At 39.3% G+C, this 19,536-nt stretch overlaps 1 protein-coding gene across 3 annotated transcripts in view; it reads left to right on the top strand.

Annotated features, from left to right (window-relative positions):
- The window catches only part of arhgef10 (Rho guanine nucleotide exchange factor (GEF) 10), a 55,408-nt gene that overhangs the window by 33,066 nt on the left and 2,806 nt on the right, over nt 1–19,536 (top strand). For all 3 annotated transcript variants that reach the window (XM_044165703.1, XM_044165704.1, XM_044165705.1), the window contains 8 exons: nt 1,480–1,607; nt 3,110–3,210; nt 3,463–3,584; nt 6,040–6,126; nt 7,061–7,287; nt 7,682–7,839; nt 11,158–11,300; nt 13,245–13,419. In XM_044165703.1, the coding sequence (XP_044021638.1) occupies nt 1,480–1,607; nt 3,110–3,210; nt 3,463–3,584; nt 6,040–6,126; nt 7,061–7,287; nt 7,682–7,839; nt 11,158–11,300; nt 13,245–13,419 (1,141 nt within the window). The remainder of the gene's footprint in view (nt 1–1,479; nt 1,608–3,109; nt 3,211–3,462; nt 3,585–6,039; nt 6,127–7,060; nt 7,288–7,681; nt 7,840–11,157; nt 11,301–13,244; nt 13,420–19,536) is intronic.

Raw genomic sequence — 19,536 nt, forward strand, 5'->3', positions numbered from 1 at the left:
TTGGAAGAGTTAGGCTGTCTATTAATATTCTTGGAAGCTTGACAAAAGTTGACATAGACAAATGTTTCTCCAATGTACCTCAGGACTTTTAAAATCACATCGTGTTTCCCCTCAGATGTCCATAAGGGCTGGGCTGTTATGTAGGCATATAATGTTTAAGTTATGGAATGTGCCAGCGTGGGCAATTTGTCTCTTGGAGACTAAGAGTCTCTTAAGTCTTGATTTACACCATTCAAGCCTGTCATATCATGTGGCCACACACATAAGCCTGTGTGTGCTATTGGGATGGAGGTTTAGTTTGCAGAGCACAGCATGAGTGTGTGAGGCTGTGTTTGTGCTGTGCTGGTAAGTCTGTCAGAAGCAGAGTGGGAGGCAGAGTAACAGAGAAGCTCTCAGAGAGACATGTGTCCCAGAGATGGAGGGAGGGATGGAGAGATTGATGGGGGGAAAAAAAGAAAGAAGCAGGACCGAGATGTGTGAGCTGTACACTGCCAAGCATTTTCCTCAACACTAAATTTCATAACCTAAATGATACTGACAGTATTCTAATAATAGATGTATACTGAAAGGTTCTTCATACATTTTGGAACCATGTATTAAAAGGTCAGGATATCCTTGTCAAATTTGTAATGACACTTTAAGGACAAATTTCTGTTTGCTTTGTCTTGCAAAGAGAATCTTTATACTGTCTTGTACTGTTTGTGAGTATGTAAGAAAAACATATATACCAGTACAATTTACAATAATTTCTATTTCTACTTATATTTGTATGACTTATTATTTATTTACTAATCTACTGTATATGATTTTTGAGTAGCATAAAGGGAGCTACAAAACAAAATCTCATTATACAACCCTGTGTAGTAAAATTATCAAAAAAATCTATCTTGTATCTTGTACAATGTAATGTAATTAAGATGTTCAGTTTGGTTAGAGACTACTACTGTAGTTGTTGTGATTGTTCACGTTTTGTGGCTGATTATTCAAAAAGCATTTTACTGCTTGCATTGTATTTACATATATGGAGGAGCAAAGAAACTAGAATCCACATACAGTCCAATATAATGCAGTCTAATACAAAAACACCACAAACTGCAGCCTCAGAAATCAAAAGCTCAACAAAAATGACAAATTATACATTTCTCAAAGGTAGCATATGTTACTAGACTGTTGTACTGGATTGCATTACAGTGTTTTTCTATCTTTGTGTCACTCAGTGTGAATGACAGTAGCAGCAGATCCTCTTGGGAATGGTCTTATTTTTTTTAATTAAATTATGCTAATGTCTCTAAATAAATGTGGTTTATTGATGTTAAATTGCTCTGAAGTACATTTATTTCCTTCCTTCTCCCATTGTTGTGCCCATCCCCAAACCTCTCTTTCTCCCCCTCTCAAATATTTTTTCTCTTCATTTCGTGACTCTCTTCCTCTTTCTCTCTTTTTTCTTTCTTTCTATCCCTCCAATATCCTTGTGTACAGAATGTAAACCCCACAGTGGCCCATGATTGGGTATCAGGTCTCCAGAGGCTGATACTGAAAAAGGAGGAGGAGATCAGGGCAGCTGACCGGTGCAGGATCCAACTCCAGCTGCCTGGCAAACAAGACAAGTTTGTGTTTTACACACATTTATTCACACCTCTTTAGCTTTAAGAGGTCCTTCATACAGACAGCACATACAACATTTTAATAGTCTCCAGTTTCAGTCCTTGTCACGCACCCTTGTCTTGTTTATCCTGGGTTTGTCTTTATCCCTTTTACCCTACTTTCTCCTTGTGTCCTCCCAGCTGCACTGTATGCTTATAGCTTTAGGAGAGAGTATTAGAGCACATTTGGATATTTGGATAAACAAGTTTCTCCACCAGCTCTAATCTGAGGCATGAATCTCAGGGGGGGAAATGTGCATCAGTGTTTGCATCCAAAGGCTACCCAGTGCTGCAGCTGTTGCTGAACACAAATGCTCATGTCACACATTTATACACACACTATAGTCTGCACGTGGTCCCCCAAGGGTGCACCTTGTTTTGGCTTTTTCACATTCTCTCTGGAACCATAACTGTCTTTTGCCTCTCTCTTTCTTGCTCTCTCTGTCTCTCTCTCTCACTCTCTCTCACTTCCTCACTCCATCCCTCATCTTTGCTGCACTTAGCTGGTGAGATTATCCACGGGTATGTTTGGAAACACAGCTGTGCCTCTCTCATTCCTCCCCTGATCCCTCAATTGCAAAACACACAAAACAAAACACTTCTGCCAGCCACTGACAGGAGTGATGCATTTCATACAGAACCCTACCACACACACACACACACACACACACACAACAAATACACACACATTATGGCTACAGAAGCGATAATTGACATTGACTTCCTTGCATTTCTGTCAGTATGTCTAGTCAGTCAGCAATGGATAGGCAAACTGAAGTGCCCCCTCAGCTCGGATTCTACCCAGACAGAGCTATTGGGTATTTTACTGTAAAAGATGCTAATCAGTGGATTGGTATGTATGCAAGACTATTCAAACATAACATTACTGCTTAGAGAAATGTTAAAGCAAATTCAGGCCTTATGGTTGACACACCTCACAGTACATTATTCATTCAGTACAGTCTTATTAGAGCATCTCTGATGTTTGGTTCACAAACACTTCTGTAGTACTTTTTTAAAGCTCTATGTGATGACTTTTCTATCAGAAGATATTAACTATCAACTTTTCTTAACTTCAAAATGCTATTTTGATTTTAATCAGTACACTGGCATGAAATTGTAGCCCCAAACAGATACTGGGGAATTGTTTTATTTGTAATGAACAGAAATGTTCAAAACAGTGTTGTCAATGCCGTCAAAAGTACTGACCTCCTGTCCAGGGTGTTGCTGCTGTGATGAGTTATCACATTGAACTTTAAATAAATTAAAACATGTAAAGTAAATTTAAGAGGACATTGACAAAATGCAGAGGCACCAAATAAAGTCAATTCAAACAGTTTGTCGCCAAATATCTCCTGAAATGCGTTGATCATTTATTTGTGATATAGATATAACAGTATAAAAGTTTGGAATCTTCTTTTAACTTTCTAATCATTAGTGTTTTTGTTTTGTCCTCTCTATTGCAGGTCGGGTAAACCCACTTACTTCAGTGCAGTGTTCAATACTCTCAGCCCAGCCATCAAACAGTCATGGATCAGTAACTTGCAGATGGCTAAGCTGGCTCTAGGTACGGTACACTGCCTGGCTGTACACCTCCACTGTCTCATTTTCACAATTGTTTTTCCATTTTATCTGTGTATGCACGCATTTATACAATATGACTGTTTAAATATATTAAATATGATGAGAAAATGAATTCTGTTTAAAAGTAATTATAAGATGATTGTTTTAGTTTTACTTTATTCTCAGGACAGATCACTTGTGGTTTAAAAACACTGCATGAAGTGCTATTTTTGTGTGTGTTTGTGTTTTACATCAGAGGAGGACAACCTGCAGGGCTGGTTCTTTGCAGAGGATGATGGGAATCAGATCAAAAAGCAGAAACACCCTCTCTTGCTTCGACAAATGCCTGTGGTCATGTCAAAACTACAGGAGTTCAAAGTGAGACATTTTCCTGTCCTATAACTTTCTCAGTTGAACGCGATAAGCAGGTAGTCCGGGGCCAGTTGGCTTAGTTGGTTAGAGCGTGCTGCTAGGGTTTTTAGAGAGAGTGTGCAGATTAGAGCACATGGACAGTTTAATTTTGGTCATTGACAATATTAAGTCGAACATAGCATATGAAATGCTATTACTGTAAATGATTTGCTGCTGATGTGACAAGTCACACTTGTTGAGGAGAAATCATCAGTTACAGTACATAAATCAGTATAAATATTATCTTAAATCAACTGTCTGAGTGTCCCTATTTCAGTCTGTGTGTGTCTCATATGTTACTTCGGGCCGGTTAGCTCAGTTGGTTAGAGTGTGGTACTAATAACGCCAAGGTTCAATCCCTGTATGGGCCGAAGTTCACATTATAGCACTGACATGTGGTCAGTTTTTAATTACAAATTAAGTATAGATTATCCAATAATACATGGACCAAACTATTACATTTCCAATGATTAAAAAACATTTTGTTATCTTGAGTGTGAGTAGGATTGTTTTATGATTCACATCACGAGTAATTTCGAACGGGCACATTTGCGGTAACGGAGGTACGGAATAGGCACTGACACTTTCTCCACTGAAAAATAACGAAACAAGCAAATCCTAGCCAATAATTTCTAATGTTTTTGTATGTAGATGTTTTTCTTGGCTGGACATTACTAAGTGAAGCTAATATGTGGAATGGGGTGTTTATTTGAATGTTTGTGTGAGCATCAGACTGCAGCTCAGGGTGTAGAAAACTGTCACAATGAAAATTGTTTTGTTGTTTTGCAGCAGTCGCATACTAACAGTCAACAGGCCTTCACTGTAGGGAAAAGAAGGTTATCAGTACAAACATTATCTTAAATCATCTGTCTGAGTGTCCCTGTTTCAGTCATCGTGTGTGTGTGTGTGTGTGTGTGTGTGTGTGTGTGTGTGTGTGTGTGTGTGTGTGTGTGTGTGTGTGTGTGTGTGTGTGTGTGTGTGTGTGTGTGTGTGTGTGTGTAACTCTGTGTCCTAAATGCCACGCTTTTCACTGTCACTACAACACATACTGTAGTATTATATGTCAACCAGCACTGTAAATGAGCATGTTGGCTGGTTAGCTCAGTTGGTTAGAGTGTAGTGCAAATAATGCCAAGGTCGTGGCTTTGATCCCTGTACAGGCCAGTAGATTTTAAATTATAACACTGGCATGACTCACGTCGTTGTACTTATGCTGCATTCCAGTCAAAGTTGGAGGTTGGAATTTCCCTTTTGAAATTTCACATCCCACCTCATGGATGACCGTGACAAACTGTTACATATTTCCTAATGTTTTCGCATTTCTTTGGCATGTTTTCCGGAATAACGTTTGTGCAGAGAAGATGATTGTTTACCGTAACCAGCTACCTAGTAACATTGGTGACATATTTTGACATCAGTTAACATGCAGAACAGTTTTTATGATATGATAGTACGTATTATTTTAATTAAATACAGGCAAATATACTTTAGGTTGCCTTTTAGTTGATGGTTTACCATTTACAATGTGCACTTCCATGGTGCTGTCATTGTTGTGTGACATCAGACAACTGCTTCTTCACAAGTCGGGGTAGATGGATTTGCCCCGAGTCCACAAGTAGGAACTCCATCTTTGAATGGCGTTCTACTGTACTACTAAACGCAGCATGACTCTACAGTGTAAAGTGGGATGTGACATATGAGATGGTATTAAACGATTTACCGCTGATGTGAAATGTCAAGGAGACGTCCTTTCTCCACTGACACACAAGCACATTGGAGTAAACACATGCTAATGTTTCTATGTATTTAGATGTTTATTTATTTATTTTGGCTGGATACCATTACATGACACTGATGGGTGGAATGGAGTCAGATTATGCTATGTAACTAGCATTGACTGACCAACAGGGGCAAAAAATACTTCACATATTTGTGTGATTGTCCAGTTAGTTTAGCTAACGCCAAGGTCGAGGGTTCGATCCCTGTACGGGCCATGTGATTTTTGCAATAAGAAACTTATATTTGATCCCACTAAGTAGTAGTCAGTTGGTCTGAGTAAAGTTGTCTTTTTATTGAAGTGAGCCATGTTGTTGGACAGTGATGTGGACTGCTTCTACCTGACTGTGTGTCTGAACCAGAATTCTCACTCTCCCTCATAAGTCAGCTGCTCTCCTACAGCAGCTCTGACCAGCAAAGTACAAAATGACAGGCAGGTTAGCTCATGTAGGTTAGTTATTTCAGGAGGGCTGAACCTCTTGGAGATCTTTTAGATTTTTGTCTTGACACTTATTAACTGGACACTAGAAACACCTGTTTATTTACTCTGTGAATTCCTACATGGTGACTGGTGAGGCAAGTACTCATCTGACCTATTTCTTTATCTTTCTTTACCCTCTCTTTTTTTCTTCCTGTCTTGTGGCAGGTGGAATGTGCTGTTCATAATCCAGAGCCCCACATCAACACAGAGAGCACAGCAGACACTCCCGTCATGGGCCATGGCTGTGTCTGGGTGAGACATTTTTCCTACATCGTTCAGAAAAGAAGCAATGTGTTAGCTTACATTTCAACAATTACACAAAGAGTTTATTCCCAGGTTTATTGCGAGAACTAAAATTATAATTCTGTAGGAACACATTCATGGGCCACAACTCTGAAATCTGAGTCTTGGACTAGAGGATTTTGTTAAGTGTGTTGAGTGGCTTTAGCAAGTGTTTATTGGCAAATGTTCTCGCAGTCTGATTATTTTCAGCAGCTAACACTATTTAAGCTTAACCACTTTTCTGTCAGTGAGTCTGACTCTCAATTTTGGCAGAGAGCTGTTTTTCGCTATAATGTGATAGCGGAGCAGATGGTAAGTTTTTGCTGTTTATTTATTAAAATATCCCCTTGAGAAAGACAATCAGGGTTTGAAAATGATTGCTTCAGTACTTGATTTTTCCTTAAAATAAACAATGACTGTCATAACCATAGTAATCACTGCTAAGGCAGTGTTTTTGACCATCAGGGACAACCTTGGGTCTGTTAAAGATATAAACATCACTCTAGCTGGTTATTATCATGGTGAGGTAATATATAAACTTTTGCTGAAAGACGTTAAACTGAAATATGAAAATGTTTAGGGTGTTAGATGTCTGTTGTTTTTAACATAATTGAATGTTTTAGGAGATAAGTGTTGGTCTCACGAGATTTTGCCTTTAAATTGGCCTGTATGACATGAATTTTATGCGTACTTATATAATTAAACTGTTGCACTGTTGAGGGACTTTGTTGTTTTGCTGTTTGCTTTCTTTTACTTATACTGTGCTTTTTTGGCTGGGTATCTCTTAGAAAGATGTCCAGTCTTAACTGGGCTAAATCATTTATATATTGATTGTAATATATCTACATAAATTATATATAATTAAAGTACCCCTAAAACAAAAGGTTTCTTTATCTTTGTTCAGGTTGCAAGTTGCACCAACCAGATGGGCCAGATATCCATAGTGGCCATGCAGAACTCGAGCCCTAAGGTGACTGAGTGTTTCAATGTAGAGTCCCGTATCCTCTGCATGGCCTTCGTCCCTGCAGAGCAGCCCCAGGAGAATGGCGAGAAGGTCCCCGAAAACAACCATGTCCCCACAGCGAAGGCCAATGATACCCCCAGTGTCTGTCTAGGCATGGAGGAGGGCAGGTACAGCACACAGTGTACTTAGAAAGTGTGTCTGCTGGTCTTTAATATCTTAAAATGTCTACAAGTTACATTAAACGTTTTTGTGAAATATTTAAAGTCAGCTGTACCCACACCACGTTTCTTTCTATACTTTTCTATATTTTTGCAATTTGCAAATTTGCAATTAAATTTATTTGGCTTTAGGGAAGCGTTATAGACTATAGATATCATTCAAAGTGTCAAATGATGGACACATTTACGACAACTCTGTAAAATGTCCCACAAACACTACAAAATAATGACCGAAGGCAACAATCTCTGTATCTACTGCCAAAATGTTATTGATAACATGCCGATAGAGGCGTATATCAAAGAAGCACACTGTGGTTCTAATTTTATCTACTGTCCTGTTTAGCATCATTGTGTATAAGAGCAGCCAACGGTCCAAGAAAGTACGTCTGCAGCATTTCTTCACCCCAGACAAGTCCACCGTCACCAGCCTGGTCTATAAGACACACTGTCTGTACGCTGGCCTGGTCAGCGGCTCTGTGGCGGTCTATTCCAGATCACAAGGTGCGTGTTTCAGGGAGGGGAGGGTCTTGTGAATTTGTGTATCTCTTCTATTATATTCTCAGAATTCTGCCTTTGTAATGTTTGTTGATACTCTTAAATAGCTATAATTAGGGTAAATATGAGGTTAAATCACTGTTATTGTGTGAAACAGAATTGCATTCATTGAGTTAATTAGATTTGGTTTTAAAATTGTATAGGCTGACAGTGTTTACTTATATATTTAGTCTGCACTAGCACTAAATTTTGTAACATTAACCATAATTGGCCATGTCCATGAATAAGAGCACAGTTGCTTGACAGTGTTGTTAGACTTTTACTGACATAGTTTACCAAAGGCAACTTGAACCATATCTGATGACTTTTTCCAATTATAGACGGAACATTTAATGCGTTACAATGTTGAAGAGTTTGGTGCTAAATTGACACAGCTAAATATTTGGCATCACTGAATGAAAAGGGCTATTCTGGGTAGAGCATACGCAGAGATGTTTTGTGGTCCATCGCTCCAACTGCTATTTTCTCACTCTTGACTTACCGGGTTGCCGTTAGTGTGTAAGTTTAGAGGCTCACTGTGTAGCTCGGGGTCAGGGGTCTCTTCTGTTCTGTGTTGAGGTTCTGTTTCCGTTTGCTTGGTTGTCTGGGAGAAGCCAATCTGTTAGTGGTGAGTGACCTATTTCATGTCTTCCCTCCCAGACGAGCACAGACACAGAGGAAAGGATCTGGGCTGCACTCTTCCCACAGTCTTTCACATTCTGTGTTTTGTTCCATCTCTTATTGGCTTTCATAGCGGTGCAAACAGAGTGTCTCTGAGCTTCCTCCTCTCTCTGTCTTTGTGTTTTTCCCTGTCTTTATCTGCTTTTTCTCTGTGTCACATAATGTGGGTAAAGATAAGTACATATTTCAGAATATGAAGAAACAGAATCCTTGTAATTCCTGGCTGTCAAATATAAGTATTGGTATCACTATCATGTGATGCCACCATTGCTAGAGACATGCTTTATTAACCTCAGTCACACATATTCTCCATGCCCTCATATGACTTGATTTCCAGCATCTCCAAGGAAGAACTTTTAACTGCTCATTTTCTTTGTTCTGTTAAGCTGGTCTGTTAGGCTTGTGTGTGCTAGAGAGGCGGACAGAAATAGAGACAGAAAGAATATGGATGATTGCCCGAGGACAGAAACACAGGAGGAAAACCTTTTTCGCTCATTCCACAGTTGAGCTACAGTATGCCTGGAAGAAACATACTGTATGTATGCAACTGTTCAGGAATGTTTTTTGGGCTCTTCATTACTCCGTGTTTTGATGCACATGTCACCTCTTTTTCCCCCTTCATTCTCCACACCCCAATTATTAGACACTGGCATGTGTAACTGAACGTTCCAACAGTTTCAGTAGCTTCTTTTCATCATTCATCACCACTGGTGTGTCAAATGAATTCCCAGAAGGAAGCCATGGCCCTAGATCCTCGCAAATGTGTATGATTTCTTCCCATCAACAGCTCTGTCACTGTCACTGGAACATTACGCTTAATGCTAAAATGATGACTCATCCTGCATAGTCTGGTAGGGAAACTGGTCCCTGCATCGCTGTTGTAATGCTGCTCAAGTACTTTCACAGTAAAAGGCTCTGCCTGTACTCCATTAGCATTTAAAGTAGAACCACGGTTTACATTGCACAGAAGAAGGAAAGCAGAACTAGGAGAAATGATCAGCTTATATTCTTTATGTTAAACTGATCAAGGGGACCCTCACAATGAATAGTGACAAGACCTCAAAAATAACTTTAAAGCCATCGGAGCCGAGTTACCCTGCATGGAAATGCTATCCTGCTGTAGATGCAGTGTGTCTGAAGCTGGCCAGTCAGCCTCATTCTGCCATGCTATTTCCTTTGTGACTGACTGTGAGCAATGGAGAAAGAGGGAGGCAATGATTCGGCAAAGGCCACACGTCATAGCCAGACAGTTATAACATCTACTCTATTCTCCTCTATTCTGCCATCCTGTATCATCTACTTTTCCTGTAGAGAGTATTGTGCATTATTTGATGTTTGTTGCAGCTTTGTCAAAATAAGAAAAATGCTTGGCTTGTTTAATCAACATTCACTTTCTGGTTTGTGTGCTAGTTCTTGCGCACACACACTGATGAGAAGTTTGTTGCAGCTGACACTGACATGAAGGAATGCTACAGTTTAAGAAGTGAGAGATGTGGGCAGACTTACATAAGACTGCAAGTTGGCAGTCTTGTCATTTTATTTCTTTTTCTCCACTGCTCCTTTCCTTTTTCATGTTCTCGTTTTTTCTCATGTGCATTCAACCTACACAGTATGAATATTACAATAATATACACAGGGCATTGCAGGAATGCTAATCCCACCTAGCCCCTTTAGTGAAAGATTACCCTCACTTCCCCAGTCATTACTGTACCTCTGAAAGAACATCTCTCTGTGCGTGGCACCTCTGCCTTCAATAGCCACTTTTGTGCCTTCTCTTAACAAACACTATTGGTGAGGCCTCATTCACTTCCTGGCCTAGAGTAGTTGGGAATGTGGTATTTGGAGGAAATGAAGTTTGTATTCACCACAGGGCCCTTCTAGCTAAAAGTACATATCAGTAAAAAAGGCCATTTTTACTGATGCACATTCCCATTTTTGTGTGTAAAATTGATCAAATATAGAACATAGAAACCTACATTTCCTCTAATTTTATGACAACATTGATTGAAATCCAAACCAGTGAACATAATGGTTGCAGAAATGTAATGTGTTGATATTCATAAAGACACTGCATGGGGTGTTTCATTGCAGTGGAGCTGGCACTGAAGGTGCCCAGGCACATGTAGAACAGTGTGTAGGAGGTGTGTGTGGGATAGAGCTCAGCTCTGACTAATGCCTCGCAGCCCATCTATATTCATAGTGAAGGCTGTGAAAACCATCAATGGCCACTCCACCAGCATTAGCAGGCTTATAAATGCAGATGACCTTTACAGATGACATTTATAAAGACATAGTGACTGTTACTGTGTATTCCATATAAAGTGTAAACCATTCTTCTTTAACGATTACATGAAAAATTGCTAGAGGTTTACTTTGCAAAAGAGAAAGCAATAATACTAATATAAGAGATTCACAGTACTGTACTATTTGGTTTGTTGTAGCTTATGTTTCGTCATACTGCAACTTTATTAGATTTCAGATCCTTACTGAATATATACATATTCTGTGTTTGCATATGAACTGCATTTTGTTTATAGGGTATTTTGTGAAATGCTTTTTTTTTTTATGAGTACTGAGGGGCCAATATTGTGTTTGTTGTTACAGACGGTTCGTGGAGCTTTGAAAAGCCCACGGTGCTGAAGCTGGGAGTCCTTCCAGTCAAGGCCATGCTGGCTGTGGAGGAGCACCTCTGGGTTTCATCAGGTGGACAGGTCTTCATCATCAGCACCCACACACACTGTGTAGAGGTACGTAACCTAGCTCTGATACTGTTTAGCAGCTCATTGTGTGTGGTGCAAATAACCCTTGACACGTATCTGCGTCAAAGTTAATCATCCTCCTATCTGTATGTCAAGTTTGTGGGAAAATCTGTGTTTCTCTAAAGAGTGGCTCAGACTAGGAACATAAATAATAAAGGACATAGTTTGGAGAGGCCATTTTGTTTACTTCAAGGATAAAGTGAAGCAGAATTGCTTTCAGGGTGTGTTTTGTTCAGTAGAGGGAGGGAGATGAGTTACCTTTTGTGAGACAACTTCACAAAGGATCCAGTCTCTATAGGAAAGTTGTGAACAGAGATGCGTTTTGAGTGCAGATATATTTGTTGGAAAGAAGCCACCAGTGTAAACTGTGGTCACTAAAAGTATATAGAACCTCTAGTAGATGAAGGTGCCTTGTTTCCCTTTCCGGGGTTTCGTCTTTCCTTATCCGGAAAAATCAATTGTTTTCCCTGTGTGTGTGTTCAGGCCTGGTTTAGGGAATGGAAGCACCTGCCGTGAGTCCAGGAATAGTAACATTCGTCTGACATGTATTCACTCATAATCTGTTTAGCCTCATTAAGCTCATTATGTTGGACCACCTGCCTGCCTCGCTCTCTTTTCCTGACTGAGGACTTACAGTTAGTCCGGAGTGGTGACTGTAACTGAAACAGGAGAGAGAGACTGAGACAGAGCGGAAGAAATTGTATATTTAAATAAGTATGCAATAGATACTTAATCAAAGGTAGATAAAATATGAATTATAATGGTTAAAATGTATGAAAAACAAAAATACAGGACATTACATTTACATTTCATTCTCCTTCATCACCACATTTTATTAGAACCCTGTACTGCCACACTTGTGAATGGACTCTCCTTAGCCAAATATAACTCCACCTACATGTGAAGCAATGTGTGGTGAGATTATGTAACCAGTGGTGATGGAAAAAGCACAGTTTATTGGTCTTTCTGCACAGAGAATTCAAAATTACACCAATATTTGAAACTATTCTTGTTCACACTATTGAAAGAAAGGAAAATCAAGAACATAATTTAATTTTAAAAAAGTTAAAGAAAAGTTTAATTTAATTTAAGATTTATATACAAGATCTTATTAAACATTGGTAAATACTACCTTCCGTGTGCTTCCTGTTTTGACTACACCTGACAGTCTCATTATGTTCTGAAATATTGACATCACCCCTGAATAAACATCTTTGGTGCATTTGGCCCAAAAAAACCCATTGTTTCATATTCTATGTTGTCTATTGTAGAAATGTGATTCTTTTGATTCCATTTCAATGGTAAAGCATAATCCCAGGGTCCCAGACATGACAACCACCGGCAATGCATGGGCTGCTGTAGTCTAAACAGACTGAGACAGACTTTCTGTGGGTTGATTGGTCACATAAGCTTTTCAAATAGTTTTTTCTCTAGTTTGTTGTCACACATAGCCAACACAAGACAGTCTAAAATTCACCCTGTAGCCACTGTCATGTTTAGCCTGGGTTTAAAATGTCACCAACAACAGGATGAGTGCTGTTTGTGTAAAAGCCTGTTGCATTTTTGCAGTGTCCTTTTCAGTAAGTCCGTGTTCAGATTTTTCTTAAAACAGCAAACCAAATTCATAGATACACTGACTATAATATGAAAATGATTTAATGGTAATGTAGCTGCTAAATAAGAATTACATAGGTTATAACAGAGTTTCTATGAGTCAAAAGTTTTCATATTAAAAACGTTATACTGTTAAATGTATATATGTATATAAACTCAATGCTCCAAAAGTCATTTAAATAGAATCTGGTAGGTTCAGCCTTACATGTCTTAAAGTCCAACTGAAATTAAATTGCATATTCTTTCTGTGTGCTACATCATACATATTTACTCTGTAATGCCTAAGTCATGTCACCCTGCTTTGTCTCCCCCATCCAGAGGCAGCTGGAGGCCCACCAGGAAGAGGGCATGGTGGTGTCCCACATGGTGGTGGCAGGGGTGGGCATCTGGATTGCCTTCAGCTCTGGTTCCACTCTGCGCCTTTTCCACACCGAGACCCTGGAGCACCTTCAGGACATTAACATTGCCACACCTGTCCACAATACACTGCCTGGTAAGACATATGTAACTTTCATCTCTAGACTGACAAAATATCAATCCAGTTTAGTTTCCAGTGGATGTTAAAAAGAAGACTTATTCTGGATATTTATTCTGTTTCTAAATATCAGCATAACTGGGACTAACATTAAGCTTAAGTATTGATTATTTGGAGAAAAAGTCACTTGTCCAGGGTCAACTGTTCAGCCAATAACAGATTTGTAAATTATTTTAGTAATGCCCAAGTTTATAGTTCAAATATTCAGCATCAAAGACAGAATTTAGTCAGCCTACTTGCATCCCATCCCCAACATCTTATTTTTGTTGGAAAAATTAAATCTGGTTGGGATCTTCTCATTCCATCTCCAAAGTAACCAGAAGGACAGTCATGGAGGTTTAAAATGTTAAACACACGTCAGCTGCGTGATTAAACTGCTAATGCTATTACTTTTATTTCTTGTAGCAGGTTCAAAACCAAAAAATATTTTTGAATCTTTTATGGTTTATTCTACACAGTAACTAATCACAAAACATGCTGTAGTATTGAGAGGTTTTTGTCCTTAGTCTGTGTATAGCCTTGTGGTTTAAGATTCAGTCATGGTGATTCTGTGGTCTAACCATCTTTACCACTTCAACAACCACCCCTCTCAGTTCTCTTCGCCTGCCCTTTCAATCAGTAATGTGATCTGTACGCCTGACTGAGTCTGAAACCTTTTAGAGAGTGTCAAACTGTCTGACAAAGAACAGCAAAGCATATTTGTTCTTTCTTTTGATATCTGATCTTGTGATCATCTAGTCAATATATACTTAGTCCACAAATACAGGGCTGTATTCAAATGTGAGCAGGTCCCATGACCTCATGTTTTCAAAGTGCTGTCTTACTTGGTGCCTGTCAGTAATTAGCTGACATCAGCGTATGTGCTCATCCAGACAGCTCTTGTTATGGCAGGTTTGTCATGCTCTCATCCTCTTTTAAATGTTCCTTTAGTCTAAACAGTGAATCAAGAACCTCTCATTTTATCTCTATTCATAGTGTTGCATAAAGAAAACTTCATTTTTAAGCTCAAACACAAATAATGGGACATCCTTTTGATTACTTACCAAACATAGACAACATGAATTATGAGATCATAGTGAACTATAGTACATATTAGCTACTAGTTGAGCTAGAGGATTTCAGGATAAAATAACATTTCTCAGCTATCTGAAACATTAATGGTACCAAAGATCAAGAGCTTGTTTTGGAACTCGCTATTATGTGAATACATTTGTCACTTAAAATGTAGAAATAACACTTTCTCCACTTAACCTCAATCGATCAGAATGTGATGCTGGCATAAAATATTAACTATAATGACATGACCTGCGCAAATAAAACATTCTACATACCCCTAGGGGTCTTTATAATTTGGGTTAACTAACTGAACGTTAAATATGGCAATCAAAAAAGATTAAACAATGTAGGAGATGTGCAGTAATTCTGATGAGAACAATAGTTTGGCTCACCTTTTGATCTGTGATTGTGTAAGGCACTGCTGTCATTAACAGGTTGCAAAATCTGCAGAACAGTGTCAGAGGTGAGACAAATGAGCCATATCTCACAGACCATTTGATACCAGATGAGTCTAATTGTAGGGAGCAAATATTTGTCTGAAAAATGGAGAAGTTGAACTTACGTTTGTGTAGGAGTGTATTGCATCGTACCATAACACTGTTTAGAACTCTTGGATGTGTTCTTTAGCACGGACATTAGTTTTGTTACTAAGGCAATTGTTGTCATCATAGTAGATGATATTATATTTAATATTCAGCAGTTGGTTGTGAAACAGTTTCCTGCCATGTGTGTTTAAGCTAAACATTATCGCAGAGGATGTTCAGGTCAAATTAAATGTTAGTGTGACAATCGTCCCAGGCTGAAGTCCTCAGAGTGGTCTGCTGCTTTGGATCTTGTAATCTGCTGCGTTACATCAGCTTGACCCAAAAAAAAAATGCCTAAAAGGATGATTGTAGTTGGGTTATTTAGGGGGTTTTCTTTTGGTGAGGGGAGATTGCTTCTGTTGGTTTGAAGTCAGAATTTGTGCAGTCCAATTGCTGCTGCTTTCAATCTCTTTTTTCCTTCATGCTGAGTAATGCAGACAGCTGTGGTTTGGCGTACATTTCCTGAAGCATTCTTTGTAATTTTGTCTTGAAGTTTTATATAAATGTTTTTTAACAAGCAACTCTTTGCCTTTCTATTGAAACTGGATTGTGCAATGTTTTGATACTTCAGTGAGGTTTTGATCTGAGTTTTGGTTTTTTAAGATAGCTGTGGTTTAATCTGTATGTGTGTTGTAGTCTGCAGTTAATGACTAGCCTGCAGTTGTTCTGTGCTATCTCATCTTCAGCATCATTAGCAGTGCTTTCATTAGCCCAGCTCGGCCTAGATTGTGTACACATTTAGTCTTCAGAGGGACTTCTCTATTATTGCCACAAGGTAGCAATAACATTCGGAAAGGCATCAAAAGTATCTAGCTACAAAATGACAACAGAGAATGTGTGGAGAAATCAGGGCAGCTCTTTTCATCAGGTACTTCTCTCACTTCAAGCAGTGTTTATTAATCAGCAGAATTTCAGATCTCATGTAATTAGGTTTTGGGAGACGATTTTAAATGTCACTTAGCTGTTGGAGCAGCTTTGAAGATAGAATCCAGTGCTGTGAAGGGTTAGAAACAAACTGAAACAAAGAACCATCCAGCTTTTTGTATTTATGGCTACAAGTTGTTAAATGTGACACAGTGATTAACAGCATTTCTGCAGCGTCATTCTTCTGACTGCAGAAAAATCAGATTTATGGACAGTACTGGCAACAGTAGAAACACAAAATTTACAAACCCAAGTTTTCCATCTAAAAATGTAAGAAATGACCAACCATTTGGAGTATCCAGCCTCACTTGATGTTGTGGGAGAATCTCACTGATCCCCAGTGTTTAGAGTTACAAGTGGAAAGCCTCTTTGTCAGACAGATGTGAATGATAAAAGCAGCCCACTCTGGGACCTCACTGCCCATATTAGCTAATAGAATCCATGCAACCACAGAGGAAGCTGGTTCTGGGACAGACCACCACACATGAAAGCTTTCATCCTCTGGGCCTCGCCACTGAGAGCTCACTTCCTCTGATAACAGTATTTGGTCCCTGGACTGTCAGTCAGCATGGAAATCAAAATGTTTTTTTTATATATATATAGTTTAAAATACCAACAAGGTTGTGATTTTGATATTTTAATAAAGCAGTTGCAAGTCCACCTGTCTGCCGCTCTTTCTGTGGTCTGTTATGATCTGTCCTTTTCCAGAAAGCTCCACAGCAGCAGTGATAAACGCTGCTGTGGAGCAGAATGAGATCAAAAAATGTGCTGTTTCTGCACATTGGAACTGCCAGCCAAACTGTTTGGACAGGAGGAACTGCATGCAATCGATGTGTTAGAGGCAAAGAGCGATGGGTCTTTCATCTGCAATTCTGTGCTCCATTAATGTACATTTACTGAGACACAAGCTAAAAATAGTATCTGACAAGAAGGGACATTGTTCTGATATTTGATCTCTGATTTCTGCATTACCCAATTTCCAGCAAGTCCACATTATTATGAAGAGATATTACATTACAGAGCCTAATGCAATTTCACTTTGTATGTGGAACACACACTCAGGCTCACAATCAGAGACATGGGGCGTTGTCTTCAGTGTGAATGCCTTTATAAATGGTGCAGTGTTAAAATGCAGGAGGTGCTCTAGGTGGGGTTATCCTTCTCATGTTCATGCATGTTGGAGCAATTCTGCTAACTCCCTTCATTGCAGACAGGAGTTCCTTAGCCAAGTGCTAAATGGACAGCTGTAATAGCAGTCATTTTCACTAGAACTCATAGCTAGTGTTTATTAAAGAATCCTATGCGGCTCATGTTTTAGAGTAATTTAGTGCTATTAGTAGTTGATTGAGTGATAATTTCCCCAGTGTGCAGTTAAAACATACTACAATCTTTTTATATTCCCAAATCTTAATCTGAATATATATACAGTATACAGTATATACATATATCTTTATCTGAGTTAGACATCTTAAGAAATAGAGAGACACATTGTATCTCCCTATCTGACTATTTATTTTGTTGAACCCCTGTGGGACCAGATGAGTCCCACTGAATCTCTTTTCCAAAGTAAAGTAGGACAAGGAATCCACATCAGGACAAGCATATAAGATGTAAAAGACTCATATTACAGAAAAAGTGAGGTAAATCATTATGTAAATAAAGTTAAATTTCAATAAAAGAGAGAATATCTTAAAAGGTTCTTAATAAGCACTTCAAAAAGCAGTAGTTCTCCATCAAAGCAGACTGTACCGTGATGATGTCTCAGAGGATGGTGGCTAGCTGGCTGGCTGCTGTGCTGAGGGTCTAGTCTGTCTTTGTCTGCTGCTCTGTGACCTAAATAGGCAGCCATGCATAGCCTAATGAGAGACAAACATCAGGGGGGTCAGTAAATAACACCTTCAGCTCTTCTTTGTTTGTACGCCACCATTGTTGCACACATCCCAACATGGGTACGACACTTACTTCTGAGTGAACATCCATTCCCTCAGAAATACAAGGATCGAGTAGACAGGATAGGACTTGATAACATCCTGTAGCTGCAATGTGAAGTAGCTGCAGTTAAAACTTTCTCCTTGGTAACATGGTAGATTGACATGGAAATTACATTATCCTATAATTAGCAAATGTTAGCATGCTAACGTGCTAAAATAAAGTTGAAAATGTTAAACATTATGCCTGCTAAACATCAGCATGTTAACACTGCCATTGTGAGCATGTTGACATGCTAGGATTTAGCTCAAAGCACTGTTGTACCTAAGTACAACCTCACAGAGCCGCTAACATGGCTCTTAGTCAAGTTCATAGAAATACAGCACCCTAAACATTGCTTTCTCAGTGATACAATTGATAGAATTTGTGTTTGCATCATTGAATGAACACATTTTAAGTCTGCTAAGAGAAAATATGGGTGTGAATTTAGGAACACTTCTATTAGCTTTACAGTAGGCGTGATATAGAAAGAGTATATAGCTTTCTGTAATAGAGACTGAAAGCACAATTACTCACATTGTGCTGATCTGAGTTATTTCTAGACTGATTGAATGTCTGATATAGCGTATTATTGTAATGTTTGGGATTTGCTCCTCCCTCCTGCTGTTGGTTGTCAGGACTAAGTGCAGATCAAAGTGCTGCTCTTTGTAGGATCAGGGCCAGTGCTGGGCCGCATTGACGTTCACTCTAGGTTTATTTTAGTTCACCCTCTGGGTGGGGAACTCCAAATATTATGAAAGGAGGAAGTTGAGCAAGGCCCCCGACCAGCAGTCTGTGCGTTTCTGCTAACTCTGGGCCCTCATTAGAAGCACATGTGGGCAGGACTCAGGGCCCAGTCTTCAACTGTACCTGCCTGCCTATCTGGCATGATTCCTGGAAGTGTGGCAGTATGCTGTGTGTGCCCCATGCAAGGGGTCAGCTCTAGTGAGGGGGGTCAGGCAGAGAGACTGGCAGTAATTTTTCCTAAAGCCCAAGAGGATTACTTTGAGGGAGGAAATTCAAGTCGAGCTGTTACAGCAGTAATGACTCATGACAGTCTCGCCTCCCACATAGCAGGACTGAAAACAAAACCCCAGATTCTTATTACAATCATAAAAAAATGATGATAAAAATGTCTGACTAAATACCATTTGTTGCACAGCTTATTCCAGCTCCCATGAGGGGACGGTCTGAGATGAGTGCCAAATTCCACATAATAAGTCACCTAACAGCAAGTTGTCAGCAAGCCTGACTTTATTGCCATCCTTGCTGAAAGGTGCTGTTAACTTAACAATCACGGCTTTTACAGTCCAAAGTGGCATCACAGTGATTTTTCTGACCAGGAGGGAAGGGAAAAGGTCAGGTCAGATTGTCCTGTTGTAGCTGCTACAGAGGCAGAGTTCCTTGCTTAATTACAGCATTACGCTTCACTCATTCTGTTACATAACACGTTTGTGTTTGTTTGTTTGACTCAAAGCGGACCATAATGGGGCATTATTGTTCAGACACTTGAAACGAGCTGCTTTTATCCAGGCTCCTCTTT

The sequence above is a fragment of the Siniperca chuatsi genome, linkage group LG15 (genome assembly GCF_020085105.1).
Source record: "Siniperca chuatsi isolate FFG_IHB_CAS linkage group LG15, ASM2008510v1, whole genome shotgun sequence".
NCBI lineage: Eukaryota > Metazoa > Chordata > Actinopteri > Centrarchiformes > Sinipercidae > Siniperca > Siniperca chuatsi.